The sequence below is a fragment of the Cololabis saira genome, chromosome 3 (genome assembly GCF_033807715.1).
Source record: "Cololabis saira isolate AMF1-May2022 chromosome 3, fColSai1.1, whole genome shotgun sequence".
Lineage (NCBI taxonomy): Eukaryota > Metazoa > Chordata > Actinopteri > Beloniformes > Belonidae > Cololabis > Cololabis saira.
This window is the reverse complement of record NC_084589.1, coordinates 17,261,502-17,277,591: the sequence shown is the minus strand read 5'-3', so window position 1 is coordinate 17,277,591 and position 16,090 is coordinate 17,261,502. Positions and strand designations below refer to the sequence as shown.

The following is a 16,090-nucleotide window of genomic DNA, read 5'->3' as shown; positions in this document are numbered from 1 at the left end:
TTTTAAATAAAGCTGAAACATTGTTTGCTACAATACCTTCTGTTGTGAGATGATAATAATAATAATACATTTTATTTATATAGCGCTTTTAAAAGATCTCAAAGACGCTTAAAGATTTGCTTGAGAGATGTCTGTCTGTCATTGTGTGAGTCTTTGTTTTCAGTTGTTTCAGTAGTGTCATACGGACCTGTCAAAGCTAATTTTGATGGAGCGTCCTGACTCGGCCTCAATGACCCACTCACAACTAAGAGAGTCTTTGTAGTAGCCTGGCCACCCAGGGGAGAGGATGACACCAGACGGCCCTGAGTAGTGTCCTCCGCAAGGAGCTGGAGAGGAGGAAAGAATTGTGTTTGAGTGATGAAAAACACAGGAGGATCAGAAGGCAGTGAAAGCAAGGGGAAAAAAATGCTCAAAAGAAGAGAGTTTTTGTATCCACATCAAATGCTCAGACGGGATGAGTCATAAAGCAGTGCAGTTAAACATATACCTGAAAATAAATGTTTTCTAGTTTGGGTGGACTGAGTTGTGGGCTTTACATAACCCACTCAAATGTTCTCAAAATGTGTTCGTCATAGTCCTAACATCCACACAATCATCAACTATTCCGTTTCAGTACCTTCACATTTAGGTATGAGTCCACTCCACATTGCCTTCCCATCCTCCAGATGGCACGTGATGGTGTCGGTCCCCTGTGTCTTGATGAAACCCTCCTCACAAACCACAGAGATGGAACTTCCCAGTTGGAAACTATCCCCAAAGCGCCTACCATTCAAAGGTATTCCAGGGTCAGGGCACTCATTATGGCCAAAAGCTGGTAAGAAGAAAGAGGACAAGATCTAGTGTCAAACCTAAGAATGAGGAAAGGGGTCTTACAGTACAGACAGACAAGGAAAAATTATGCAGTCACGGGAAAAACATGTGAATGAAAATGAAGAACTTTCAAATGTTTATGGATGTATAATCTGATCATATACAGTTAAATGCAATCAAGTTTATAGCGCAGCCACTTAGTTTGTAGACAGGAAAAGAGTGTGTGAAACTTTTAGACTATACAGTGGGGCAAAAAAGTATTTAGTCAGATACCAGTTTTGCACAACTGGCACAAAGTTCGCCCTCTTAAAAAGATAAGAGAGGCCTGTAATTTTCATCATAGGTTCACTTCAACTATGAGAGTCAGAATGAAAAGAAAAAAAAAATCCAGAAAATCCCATTGTCTGATTTTTTTAAGAATTAAATTGCAAATCATAGTGGAAATTATAGTGAAAAATTATAGTGGAAAATAACTATTTGCTCAATAACAAAAGTTCATCTCAATACTTTGTTATATATCCTTTGGTGGCAATAACAGAGGTCAAACGTTTTCTGTAAGTCTTCACAAGGTTTTCACACACGGTTGCTGCTATTTTTGGCCCATTCCTCTAAGCAGATCTCCTCTAGAGCAGTGATGTTTTGGAGCTGTCGCTGGGCAACACAGACTTTCAACTCCCTCCAAAGATTTTCTATGGGGTTGAGATCTGGAGACTGGCTAGGCCACTCCAGGACCTTGAAATGTTTCTTCACTCCTTTGTTGCTCGGGCAATGTGTTTGGGATCATTGTCATGCTGAAAGACCCAGCCATGTTTCATCTTCAATGCCCTTGCTGATGGAAGGAGGTTTTCACTCAGAATCTCGCGATACATGGCCCCTGTGGCAGGGTGTAGGATTGGAGCGTGGTCTGCAGGGGAGAAAGTGAGTGTGGGGGAGCAGCTGGCGCGGGTTGGATCAGCTGATTGGGCACAGGTGTGTCTAATCAATCTCTCTTCCCTGCCTGTGTCTTTAAGTAGTGGCCTGACACTGGAGAGGGGGGTGAAACGGAGCCGCCTGAGACACGGAGACGACGGCTGCCGTGTGTGTGTGTGTGTGTGTGTGTGTGTGTGTGTGTGTGTGTGTCTGCTGACTGACAGTGAGCAATAAAGTCCACCATTTCTCTGCCAACCCACGTGTCCTCGTTCCTGTCCGGCTACCCTAGTAGCACGAGTCGGCTACAGCCCCTTTCATTCTCTCCCTTACACGGATCAGTCGTCCTGGTCCCTTTGCAGAAAAACATCCCCAAACCATGATGTTTCCACCCCCATGCTTCACACTAGGTATGGTGTTCTTTGGATGCAACTCAGCTTTCTTTCTCCTCCAAACAAGTTGTGTTTCTACCAAAAAGTTCTATTTTGGTTTCATCTGACCATATAGCAGTCTCCTAATCCTCTTCTGCATCATCCAAATGCTCTCTAGCAAACTTCAGGCGGGCCTGGACATGTACTGGTTTAAGCAGGGAGACACGTCTGGCACTGCAGGATCTGAGTCCCTGGTAGAGTAGTGTCTTACTGATGGAACCTTTGCTACTTTGGTCCCAGCTCTCTGCTAGCTCCCCGTGTGGTTCTGGGATTTTTACTCACGGTTCTTGTGATCATTTTTACCCCACGGGGTGAGATCTTGCGTGGAGCCCCAGATGGAGGGAGATTATCACAGTGTCTTGTACGTCTTCCATTTTCTAATAATTGCTCCCACAGTTGATTTCTTCACACTAAGCTGTTTACCTGTTGCAGATTCAGTCTTCCCAGCCTGGTGCAGGTCTACAATGTTGTTTCTCACGTCCTTTGACAGCTCTTTGGTCTTGGCCATAGTGGAGTTTGGAGTGTGACTGTTTGAGGTTGTGGACAGGTGTATTTTATACTGATAACCAGTTAAAACAGGTGCCATTAATACAGGTAACGAGTGGAGGACAGAGGAGCCTCTTAAAGAAGAAGTTACAGGTCTGTGAAAGCCAGAAATCTTGCTTGTTTGTAGGTGACCAAATAGTTATTTTTCTGAGGAATTTACCAATTAATTCAGTAAAAATCCTACAATGTGATTTCATGGATTCTTTCTCCCCATTCTGTCTCTCATAGTTGAAGTGTATCTATGATGAAAATTACAGGCCTCTCTCATCTTTTTAAGTGGGAGAACATGCAGAATTGGTAGCTGACTAAATACTTTTTTGCCCCACTGTAACTGGTTTTCTGCATTAATATGCCAGAAAGTGACATTTGATCTTCATCTACAAACATATTGTCTGTAAGCTGATAACAGAATTATAATTTTTCCTTTCGTTATTGAACGCTCCCATTAAAAATTCACAGTGCTGGTGGAAATCGTGAGCAAACCCACGGACTAATTACTTAAACAAAAGCTAGTTGATGTCATTAGTTAAGACAACTGGAGTAAAATCAATGACTGAAATGAAAAAAAAAAGAAAATAAAATCCAAAATGATAAAAATCTATCAACATACCGGTAGTTCTGAACATTTTGAGTTTACTGTTCATAAGAAACAACTGCTGATGTGAACCAAGGTTCATAAAAAGGACATCTCTGAAGACATATCAAGAGTTGTTGGTCAGCTGAATGGGATACCAAGTTATTTAAGCTGTTCAGGCATCCATCAGAACACAGTTAAAGACTTTATATGAAGACAGTTCAGTAATGTGGCTACACTCTCTAGAAGTGAGCACCTCACCAAGAGGACGCCAAAGACAACACTGATTTCTCATTGAGGTGAAGAAGAACCCATGAACAACAGCTAAAGGCAAACAACTCTGTTCATGAGTCGACGTAAACCACTGAACTAACAGGGTGACCATGGTACCACAGAGGAAGTTGCTGCCGTCCAAAGAAACATCGCTGCATGCCTAAAATGTACCAACGAGAACACAGCCAAACTCCAAATCCACTGCCATTCTATGACACCTTTTCCATCACGCTTGACAGTACGCTCTCATTTACATCACATATCAATAACATCACCAGATCTGCTTATTTTCACCTTCAAAATATCAACTGTCTTCACCCGTTGCTCTCACCTTCAAAAGTTGCCACCCTGGTTCATGCTTGAGTTACTTCTCGTCTCAACTGCTGTATCTACCTCGTGTCTGGTCTTCCTCTAAAATTCGTCAACAAACTTCAACTAGAACAAAACTGCTACCTGCATTATTACAAAAACGCTATTATTATTATTATTATTATTATTATTATTATTATTAGGGCCCGAGCACCTTCAGTGCGAAGGCCCTATTGTATTTGCAGGAATTTTTATTATTATTATTATTATTATTTTCCTGACAAAGTGATGGCCTTTTTGCCCCCCTTAACATGCCCAAAAAGTCACCAAATTTTGCACCCAAGTCAGGCCTGGCGAAAAATTTGATATTTAATGGTTTGCATTATTGGGTGTGGCAAAATGGCTCAACAGCGCCCCCTTGAAAACTTTGTGCCTCAAGCCCCACAATACGGTTTGACGTACATGCACGAAAATCGGTACACACCTGTATCATGGGACAACTTAAAGAAAAGTCTCTTGCCGTCATGCCCGAAACCAAACAGGAAGTCGGCCATTTTGAATTAATCGTGTCATTTTGGCGAAATTTATGCCATTCCTTCGAAAGTTAATTCAGCCCGAACCGTAACGTGCACCCAGGTGTGTTATACATCAAAATGTGCGTCTCCATCCTGCGACAACACGCATTACTTTTCTCTTTCAAAAGCGTTACCGTGGCGACGCTAGACGCCAAAAAGCGCGCCCACCCTTCATCTGATTGGTTCGACAGAAAAAACTTTGTGCCTCAAGCCCCATAATACGGTGTGACGTACATGAAGGAAAATCGGTACACACCTGTATCATGTCACAACTTAAAGAAAAGTCTCTTGGCGCCATGGCCTAAACCGAACAGGAAGTCGGCCATTTTGAACATTCTGAATTAATCGCGTAATTTTGGAGCAATATATGCCATTCCTTCGAGAGTTAATTCAGCCCGAACCGTATCGTGAACCCAGATGTGTTATACATCAAAATGTGCGTCTCCATCCTGCGACTACACGCATTACTTTTCTCTTTCAAAAATGTTACCGTGGCGACGCTAGACGCCAACAAGCGCACCCCCCCTTCATCTGATTGGTCCATATTTGATAGTTCCCCAAAAGGCACCAAATTTGGCATGCAAGCCAGGCCTGGCGATAAATTTGATATTTCATGGTTTGCATTAATGGGCGTGGAAAAATGGCTCAACAGCGCCCCCCGGAAAACTTTGTGCCTCAAGCCCCACAATACGGTTTGACGTACATGCACGAAAATCGGTACACACCTGTATCATGGCACAACTTAAAGAAAAGTCTCTTGGAGCCATGGCCGAAACCGAACAGGACGTCGGCCATTTTGAATAAATTGTGTCATTTTGGCGAAATTTATGCCATTCCTTCGGCAGTTAATTCAGCCCGAACCGTAACGTGCACCCAGGTGTGTTATACATCAAAATGTGCGTCTACATGCTGCGACACCACGCATTACTTTTCTCTTTCAAAAGTGTTACCGTGGCGACGCTAGACGCCAAAAGGCGCGCCCCCCCTTCATGTGATTGGTCCATATTTGATAGTTCTCCAAAAGTCACCAAATTTTGCATGCAAGCCAGACTTGGCGATAAATGTGATATTTCATGGTTTGCATTAATGGGCGTGGCCTAACGGCTCAACAGCGCCCCCTAGAAAACTTTTCTCTACCATAACTTTTGAATGGTTTGACATAGAGAGTTGTGGGTGGTGTCATGGGACTCTGTAATGAGTCCTTAAGCTTCGTTGGCCTTAATTAGCCCCGCCCCTTCTTCTGATTGGTTGTCCCTTTTTTCTGCTGTAACTTTTTAATGGTTTGACTCCCGCTTCCTGATTCAAACGTCTGCCGGCCCCGCCCCCCGACCAATCAGTGGCGAGTAGGGTGATGACGGCCCCGCCCCCCGACCAATCAGTGGCGAGTAGGGTGATGACGGCCCCGCCCCCCGACCGATCAGCTGTTGTAATGTGGTGACGTCAGAAATAGTCCCGTGCTCAGCCCGGTTAGAACCTCGGTAGAATGCTTACAGAAAGAGTAATAAATGAAATAGTAGTGTTTTACTAATATTTATACCTTACAAATATTTAAAAAATTATGAAAAAAAGTTCCAGACATTTTATTGCTCTGTTGGTCTCTCTTAAGCCAGTAAGTCAAAGCAAAAGCAATGGCTGAGACGTGGCTCAGCCAGATCATAGCGGTCTTTGGTGCCAGAGGTCGGGAGTTCGAGCCTGGCTTCCCGAAACTTTTGTCAGCAATTTTTGTGGTTTTTTTTTACATCAAAATGTGCGTCTCTATCCTGCAACGACGCACATCACTTTTCTCTTTCAAAAGTGTTACCGTGGCGACGCTAGACGCGAAAAAGCGCTCGTCCCCTTCATCTGATTGGTCCATATTTGATAGATCTCCAAATGTCACCAAATTTTGCATGCAAGCCAGGCCTGGTGATAAATTTGATATTTCATGGTTTGCATTAATGGGCGTTGCCTAACGGCTCAACAGCGCCCCCTAGAATACTTTTCTCTGCCATAACCTTTGAAAGGTTTGACATAAAGAGTCGTGGGTGGTGTCATGGGACTCAGTATTGAGTCCTTGACCATAATTGGTGAAAATTAGCCCCGCCCCTTCTTCTGATTGGTCGTCCCGATTTTCTGCTATAACTTTTGAATTGTTTGACATAGAGAGTCGTGGTTGGTGTCATCAGATTCTGTATGGAGTCCTTGACCTTCATTGGCCTGAATTAGCCCCGCCCCTTCTTTTGATTGGTTGTCCCTTTTTTCTGCGATATCTTTTGAATGGTTTGACATAGGAAGTCGTGGGTGGTGTCATTTCTGATATGCTTATGGGGGCGGTGGACGTGAGTGCGAGGGCCCGTTCATCGCTGCTTGCAGCTTTAATTAGGGCCCGAGCACTTGCAGTGCGAAGGCCCTATTGTAATTGCAGGAATTCTTCTTCTTCTTCTTCTTATTGTTCTGACAAAAGGAAGGCCTTTTTGCCCCCCTAAACGTGCCCAAAAAGTCACCAAATTTTGCATGCAAGTCAGGCCTGGCGAAAAATTTGATATTTAATGGTTTGCATTAATGGGCGTGGCAAAATGGCTCAACAGCGCCCCCTTGAAAACTTTGTGCCTCAAGCCCCACAATGCGGTTTGTCGTACATGCACGAAAATCGGTACAGACCTGTATCATGGCGCAACTTAAAGAAAAGTCTCTGGGCGTCATGTCGAGAAACCGAACAGGAAGTCGGCCATTTTGAATTAATCGTGTCCTTTTGGCGAAATTTATGCCTTCCTTCGGCAGTTAATACGGCCCGAACCGTAACGTGCCCCCAAGTGTGTTATACATCAAAATGTGCGTCTCCGTCCTCCGACACCACGCATTACTTTTCTCTTTCAAAAGCGTTACCGTGGCGACGCTAGACACCAAAAAGCGTGCCCACCCTTCATCTGATTGGTTCAGACAGAAAAAACTTTGCGCCTCAAGCCCCATAATACGCTTTGACGTACATGAACGAAAATCGCTACACACCTGTATCAGTACACAACTTAAAGAAAAGTCTCTTGGCGCCGTGGCCGAAACCGAACAGGAAGTCGGCCATTTTGAACATTCTGAATTAATCGCGTAATTTTGGAGCAATTTATGCCATTCCTTCGAGAATTAATACGGCCCGAACCGTATCGTGGACCCAGATGTGTTATACATCGAAATGTGCGTCTCCATCCTGCGACTACACGCATTACTTTTCTCTTTCAAAAGTGTTACCGTGGCGACGCTAGACGCCAACAAGCGCACCCCCCCTTCATCTGATTGGTCCATATTTGATAGTTCCCCAAAAGGCACCAAATTTGGCACGCAAGCCAGGCCTGGTGATAAATTTGATATTTCATGGTTTGCATTAATGGGCGTGGCAAAATGGCTCAACAGCGCCCCCCGGAAAACTTTGTGCCTCAAGCCCCACAATACGGTTTGATGTACATGCACGAAAATCGCTACACACCTGTATCATGGCACAACTTAAAGAAAAGTCTCTTGGAGCCATGGCCGAAACCGAACAGGAAGTCGGCCATTTTGAAATCTGATTGGTCCATATTTGATAGTTCTCCAAAAGTCACCAAATTTGGCATGCAAGACAGACTTGGCGATAAATTTGATATTTCATGGTTTGCATTAATGGGCGTGGCCTAACGGCTCAACAGCGCCCCCTAGAATACTTTTCTCTGTCATAACTTTTGAATGGTTTGACATAGGAAGTTGTGGGTGGTGTCATGGGACTCTGTATGGAGTCCTTGAGCTTCGTTGGCCTTAATTAGCCCCGCCCCTTCTTCTGATTGGTTGTCCCGATTTCTGCTATAACTTTGGAATGGTTTGACATAGAGAGTGGTGGCTGGTGTCATCAGATTCTTTATGGGGTCCTTGACCTTCATTGGCCTGAATTAGCCCCGTCCCTTTTTCTGATTGGTTGTCCCTTTTTTCTGCTATAACTTTTTAATGGTTTGACATAGGAAGTCGTGGGTGGTGTCATGGGACTCTGTAATGAGTTCTTAAGCTTCGTTGGCCTTAATTAGCCCCGCCCCTTCTTCTGATTGGTTGTCCCGATTTTCTGCTATAACTTTGGAATGGTTTGACATAGAGAGTCGTGGGTGGTGTCATGGGACCATGTAATGAGTCCTTGACCTTCATTGGCCTGAATTAGCCCCGCCCCTTCTTTTGATTGGTTGTCCATATTTTCTGACTATAACTTTTGAATGGTTTGACATATTTGAAATATGCTGGTAATGTGTCAGCCAACCACAAAAATCTCTGGAATTTTGGTGGAATCATTTATTTTTTGTCCTTGCTTGTTGCAAATGACATAAATAAAGTGCGTGGTTTGGTTGTGAAAAAATAAAAGTAATGTTACGTGAACAATAAATCAAACGCTCCCTTCAATGCAGTGTGTGTGTCTAGGAAGTAAAGACTGGAACATGCTATTCATAAAAGCACAAATAGTGGGGTTTTACTAATATTTATATCTTACAAATATTTAAAAAATTACGAAATAACAATTCGGGACTCAGATTATATCGCTATGTTGGTGTCTCCTTAATCAGTCAGTCAGGAAACAGCCAAGCTGATTCGTGGCTGAGGGGTATTGTCACCGTCTTTCGTGTGAGAGATCGCGGGTTCGATCCCAGCACAATGCAAAGTTTATAGTCAGCAATTTGTGTGTTTTTTTTAACATCAAAATGTGCGTCTCGATCTTGCGACGACGCGCATTACTTTTCTCATTCAAAGGTGTTACCGTGGCAACACTCGCACCCCCCTTCATCTGATTGGTCCAAATTTGATAGTTCCCCAAAAGTCACCAAATTTTGCATGCAAGCCAGGCCTGGCGATAAATTTGATATTTCATGGTTTGCATTAATGGGCGTGGCCTAACGGCTCAACAGCGCCCCCTAGAATACTTTTCTCTGCCATAACTTTTGAAAGGTTTGACATAAAGAGTCGTGGGTGGTGTCATGGGACTCTGTATTGAGTCCTTGACCATAATTGGTGAAAATTAACCCCGCCCCTCCTTCTGATTGGTTGTCCTGATTTTCTGCTATAACTTTTGAATGGTTTGACATAGAGAGTCGTGGGTGGTATCGTCAGATTCTGTATGGAGTCCTTGACCTTCATTGGCCTGAATTAGCCCCGCCCCTTCTTCTGATTGGTTGTCCCGATTTTCTGCTATAACTTTGGAATGGTTTGACATAGAGAGTCGTGGGTGGTGGCATCAGATTCTGTATGGAGTCCTTGACCTTCATTGGCCTGAATTAGCCACGCCCCTTCTTCTGATTGGTTGTCCCTTTTTTCTGCTTTAACTTTTGAATGGTTTGACATAGGAAGTCGTGGGTGGTGTCATTTCTGATATGCTTATGGGGGGCGGTGGCCTTGAGTGCGAGGGCCCGTTCATCGCTGCTTGCAGCTTTAATTATTATTATTATTATTATTATTATCATTTATTTTAATTTTTATCATTATCATTATTACTGGGAAAAGCCCCTGCGGAGTTGTGAAACAAAGGTATGAATCCCTTGGAAATATTATCCACTATGGTGCCAAAAGGGTGCAGTTTACCAAGATTAAAACATCATCCCAACAGTGAACTATGGTGAAAGTATCATCATGATATGGGCTTCCTTTGCTGCCTGAGGGACAGACCAGTTCTTATCACTAAAGTTAATTGCCAAGTTCACCAAAAATATTCTGGAGGAGAAAAACATAATCTGCCAGCTGAAGCTTGTAGAGGCTGGGTGATGCAGGTGGATTATGTTACTGAGCATTAAAGCAAATCCACCAGAAAATAGTTTCAGAAAAAGAAAATCAGCCTTTTACTGTGTGCCAGTCGCAGCCCAGACTTCACCTCCATAGATACTGTGGAATGACCTCAACAGAGCCATTTAATGTGTCTGACCTGAAACAATTATTTCAAGAAAAGTGGCCAAAAATTCCTTATGGACATTGTACAAGTTTGATTTGAAAAGAACTTGCTTAAAGTAATTGCTTCAATTTCAATTGTAGGTACTGGCTTCCATGCAACTACTGCTAAAAAGGTGGTTCAAATAGTTATTAACCCCATGGGTTCATATACTTTTTTTGCTAGCATATCAAGTATCAACGCAAACATTTAGTCAAGAAAACCCAAAGGTTGGTGCGGGTAAACTGGTGTAATATTCTGCAACAGCTCAGTCAGTCACTTGATCTCAGCCTGACTGAGCTGCATATCATTAATAGCATCACTCACTGCATCATGGAACTGATCAGTGTCTGAGAGGACACAACCATCCAAAACCAGGACTGTAAGCTGATCATTTAACACGAAAACCTTTCTTCTTTTTTAAATTGAAAGAAGACAGACTTCGGGTTGGTGACGAGCAGTAAAAAAGATTACAGCTTTCAACTGAAAGTGTTGCTGAGGACGAAAGAGTCATACAAGCAGAAGCTGAGCAATAAAGTCCAACAAAATAACATTATAGATGTCTGGATGGCGAGGAAGCAAATATCAGCCCACAGCAGGGAGTCGACCATGAAAGCATCAATGAGTTGAATCTGAACAAGATTTATCACGGGATCCTTTGCTGACCGTCCTATACTCCACTACTAGCCTCTTCAATTATCAAATCATCCTTCCCTTTCCACCCCCTCCTTATTGCTGGGCTATTTGGTGGCGACTCTTACACTTCAACCTTTACAGCAGTGACTCATGACATCTGACCAGGTGACGAGGCAGCTGAAGAGACTTCACCAGGTTGAGGTTGCTGACCCTGCTCACATATGTTCCTGTAGTTTTGCTCCATCCAGCTGTCTGGTATTCTGCAGTTCAGCATCAGATTGAAATATACCATTCAGGACTTGAAAGACTCTAAACACTCACCCCATCAGAACCTCAATGCCTTTAGACCAGTCCACTTAAACAGATGTTATTCAAGAGACTGGCCTAGCTGTGTTCCTCTGTTACCTCCTCTTGACCCTCTCTGTTGCCTGCCAGGTGGAGGTGCATGATCTATCTGCTACAGCATCCTCACCTTCAATTGGATGGCATGTCAGTATTTTTTTTATTTTTTGCATTGCCTTTAATACTATCTAAGCTCTTCTCCAGAATGAGAAACTGCTCAAGATAGGTGTCATGCATGTACTGCCTCATAGGTTGCTACTATAACTATCTGCCAGATAGAATCCATTCGTGTGGGTGGAGAGCTTCCTCCCTGAGATGTGGTTAGTAGCAGAGGAACACCACAGGGCACTGTTCTGTCTCCATTATTGTTCACTCTCCAAACCTTGGACTTTCACTATAACCTACTGAATCAGAGATGGTCAGGAATCAGACTTAAAGGAGACCTATTATGGCATTTAATGTATATTTTAAACAGGCCTTGAATGTCTTAAAAACAATCTAAAGCTTGTTTTTTCCACATAAATCATAAATCCAGCCTGTGGGCCCTGTCACTAGTTTTACCGCTTCTAACCTCTTTTTCTGCGCCTCATTTTTAGGGAAGGGGGGGGTATGATAATGAGGCTCTGCGCTGATTGGCTCCCTGAATGACGTGTAGCAGGGGAGGAGAATAAACCCTCGCTCCGCCAGAGCAGCCCAAGCCTGTAAATTATCACAACACTGAATTTTCACAAATGGAAACTTTATTGTTAAAAAAATAAAATATGAGTTGTATATAAATACCATTTATGCACTATTTCAGCCGGATCTACCCGGCGGATGCTGAACGCTGGCCCCGGAGCCACGCCGGGCGCCCGGGAGCAGCGCTGCTGGAGCAGCGTGCATCACCGCGGCTTTAACGGGGGAATCTGACCGGTTCCGACCGGCCGGGACCGCAGGAACCGGCCTGGACTGGTAGCAGGGACTCCCGGGGACCGACCAGCGGAATTTCAGCCGGATCTGCCCGGCGGATTCTGCGCGCTGGCGCTGCAACCGCACGGCGGGCACACAGATCGGCTCCGGAGCGCATCCGCGGCGCATCTCCCGTTACCGGGGATCAAACCGACAGATTTCGCTGAAAATCTCGGAGGGTGAAGCTGGTCCGACCTGGGACGGACCCCCGAGGACCCAGCTCCCAAACCACCCGGGAACCTGGATGATTTAACCCGGATCCGCGGCGCCTTGACTGGCTGAAGGAACCACCGCTCCAGCAGCGGAGAGAGCTGGTTGTGGGCGTGGTTTCAGCAGCGGAGGCTGAACCTATGGAAATGAGCGCCTATGGTGACGTCACCCTAGGCGCAGATTCAGAATGGCTCAAAAAAAGGTCACGTGACACTGGGGGACTCTGTAAGGCGGGGGTCAGAGACCCTGCAGAATTTCATGGTATTTTGTCTCCCCTGTGCTGGCAGGGTGAGGGGAGACCACTTTATATATGTTAAAACAAGAAAAAACGTGTTTTTTATAATAGGTCCCCTTTAAAAGAACTGCTCAGTTTCTGCATGGAGTGCTCCTGCAGTGTCTTGTGCTCCTAAATGTCACTGACACCAAAAATATGATTATTGGGGGTCCAATTCACAGGAAGAACAGAGATCCCTGTGTATATACAAAAAAGGTGTTGACATCTTCCCCCACCAAGTGTCAAGAGCCATATATTCACCTGTCCTCTGCTGGAAGAGCAGCTTCAATGCCCGTGATGTAAGCAGGATCAATAAACTCATCTATTAAGCTGGAAAAATTACAGAACCGAACCGAGAGATATTTGACTCAGACGGAGACAGTAGCTCACTGAACAAACTGTTCTCCATCATTGACAGTCCATCCCACCCCCTCCATGACATACAGAGACAGCAAAGCTCATTCTCTCACAGATAAAGAATGATTCAGGAAATTATTCCTACTTTTTATCGTTTCATTATACAACAGCTCACATCATTGTAGCAGCAGAACAAACAATCCTGGTTCACATCCGTATATACTCATAGTATAAATATGTACAATCTTGCTGTGATCCAGCACTGTCTCTTGCACATATCCTTCTATTCATGCACCCTTTTTGAACTCTTTGCTGTTTTACAGGGCACAACCATCTGTACGTTTTTATGTCTGGACCATCTGTGAATGTGGTCTCATGTGTATTTATATATACATATGAATGAGACCACAATCAGTTTAAAAAGGTCACAAAAGGCCTCAACTATACTGAGATATGAGTGAGTGTGTATGTATGTATATATATATATATATATATATATATATATATATATATATATATATATATATATATATATATATATATATATATATATATATATATATATATATATGTATATATACACACACATTTATTTATATACAGTGCCTATCATAAGTATTCACCCCCTTGGATGTTTTACCCTTTTAGTGCTTTCATAAATCAATCCTGGTCAATAAAATCTGGGTTTTTTAGCACAAACATTTTCTGGAAAAAACTTTAATGTCAAAGTGAAAACAGATTTCTACATAGTAATGTCAATAAAATAAAAATATATAAGGAAATATAATGGTTTGCATAATTATTCACCCCCTTTTTAATTGAATGGTCTAATTCGATAGAGGTCCATCAAATTGTTTCCAATTGTCTCACAATTAGTGAAATGAAGATCACCTGAGTGGTGTGGGTGTGTTTCAAGTGATTGAGGTATAAAACACCTGTGTCTGAAGGGTCCAGACTGGTGGATCAGTACTCCTCGCTACCATTACACCATGAAGACAGAAGAACACTCCAAGCAACTCAGGGAAAGGGTTATTGAGAAGTACAATTCAGGGGATGGATATAAAAAAATGTCCAAGGCATTGAACATCCCCCGGAGTTCAGTGAAATCAATGATCAAGAAATTGAAGGAATATGGCACTTGTGTGAATCTGCCTAGATCAGGCCGCCCTTGTAAACGGAGTGACCGTGCAAGTAGGAGACTAGTGAGAGAAGCAACCAAGACCCCTATGACTACTCTGAATGAGTTACAAGCTTCAGCTGCAGAGACGGGTGAGACTGTGCATATAGCAACTGCTGCCCGGGTTCTTCACCGGTCAAAGCTTTATGGGAGAGTGGCAATGAGAAAGCCACTGTTGAAGAAAACTCATATTAGATCTCGACTAGAGTTTGCCAAAAAGCACGTGGATGACTCCATGGTCAAGTGGAAGAAGATTCTTTGGTCTGATGAGACCAAAATGGAGCTTTTTGGCCATCAGACAAGACGTTATGTTTGGCGAAAACCAAACACTGCACATCACCAAAAACACACCATCCCCACTGTGAAGCATGGTGGTGGTAGCGTTATGCTGTGGGGATGTTTCTCAGCAGCCGGACCTGGAAGGCTTGTAAAGATTGAGGGCAGAATGAATGCTGCAAAATACACCGAAATCCTGGGGGACAATCTTATTCAGTCTGCAAGAGAACTACAGCTTGGGAGAAGATTTATTTTCCAGCAAGACAATGATCCAAAGCATACTGCAAAAGCTACACAGGAATGGTTAAAAAAAGAACCAGGTTAATGTTGGAGTGGCCAAGTCAAAGCCCAGACCTCAATCCTATAGAGAATTTGTGGCTGGACTTGAAAAGGGCTGTTCATGCCCGATACCCGCGCAACCTGACAGAGCTTGAGCAGTTTTGCAAGAAAGACTTATCCACACAGACTCACTGCTGTGATTGCAGCTAAAGGTGCATCTACAAAATACTGACTTGAAGGGGGTGAATAATTATGCAAACAATTATATTTCTTTATATATTTTTATTTCATTGACATTACTTTGTAGAAATCTGTTTTCACTTTGACATTGAAGAGTTTTTTCCAATAAATTTTTGTGTTAAAAAAGCCAAATTTTATTGACCAGGATTAATTTATGAAAGCACTAAAAGGGTAAAACATCCAAGGGGGTGAATACTTATGATAGGCACTGTACATATGTGTGTGTGTGTGTGTGTGTGTGTGTGTGTGTGTGTGTGTGTGTGTGTGTGTGTGCTCTAAATACTGATCCTCTAACAGACTGCTTCCAAAAAAGCCCAGAAAGCCAATCTTGATGATAATCATCACACTAATCCCCAAGTATACAAGGACAAGAACGGGTGCTCCTCAAAACTTTATCTTAAAATGATTGTTTGATCAAACAGCAACTTACTACTGTAGGTGATGTTGAAACCCCGCCCCGACATAGAGTGATCCGCCTGAAACTCCAGCTGCAGAATATTACTGTTGGAGGTCAAGTGGGAAGGAACTTCAGCCCCTGTAAATCGCCCTAATATTGAGGCTCCCGACTGATCCCCATCTTTGATAGTGAGGAAATCATAGGGAGGCTCCAAGTCAAAGTCATTGAAGGCCAGATGGATCCTGGAGCCAGGTTCGGAGATAATCAGCCACACACAGTTGAGGTTGTTCCCGTAGCCTTCTGGGTAGTCGGGGGACAGTACCGTTCCCATGGGGGAGGTGAAGTTGGAGAAGCAGGGAACTGTGTGATAAAAAGAGAAAAATATATCAGCGAGAACTAAAAAAAAGTCAATATACCAACGACAGTAATCCGTTACAGCAATTCTCACTGGCAACATTACTTTCTAAAGTGTGCGTTCTGCTGTAACCAAATCCAGCACAAAGATTCATGCAGAACAATGTCACTACTGTATAAGTAGCTCAGCAATCAGGAGACAGCACTGGTCCCATGGGCACAGAGGAGCAGAAGAAACATGAAACTGCATGGGGAATGGCCATATTGCACTACAGAC

General features: G+C 43.4%; 1 protein-coding gene across 1 annotated transcript in view; it reads right to left on the bottom strand.

The window, feature by feature from the left end:
- LOC133426445 (CUB and sushi domain-containing protein 3-like) overlaps nt 1–16,090 on the bottom strand; it is a 289,442-nt gene that overhangs the window by 176,294 nt on the left and 97,058 nt on the right. Inside the window, exons 14-16 of the mRNA XM_061716381.1 lie at nt 15,493–15,819; nt 617–811; nt 188–326 (exon numbers count right to left, since the gene is read on the bottom strand). Coding sequence (XP_061572365.1) covers nt 188–326; nt 617–811; nt 15,493–15,819 — 661 coding nt within the window. The remainder of the gene's footprint in view (nt 1–187; nt 327–616; nt 812–15,492; nt 15,820–16,090) is intronic.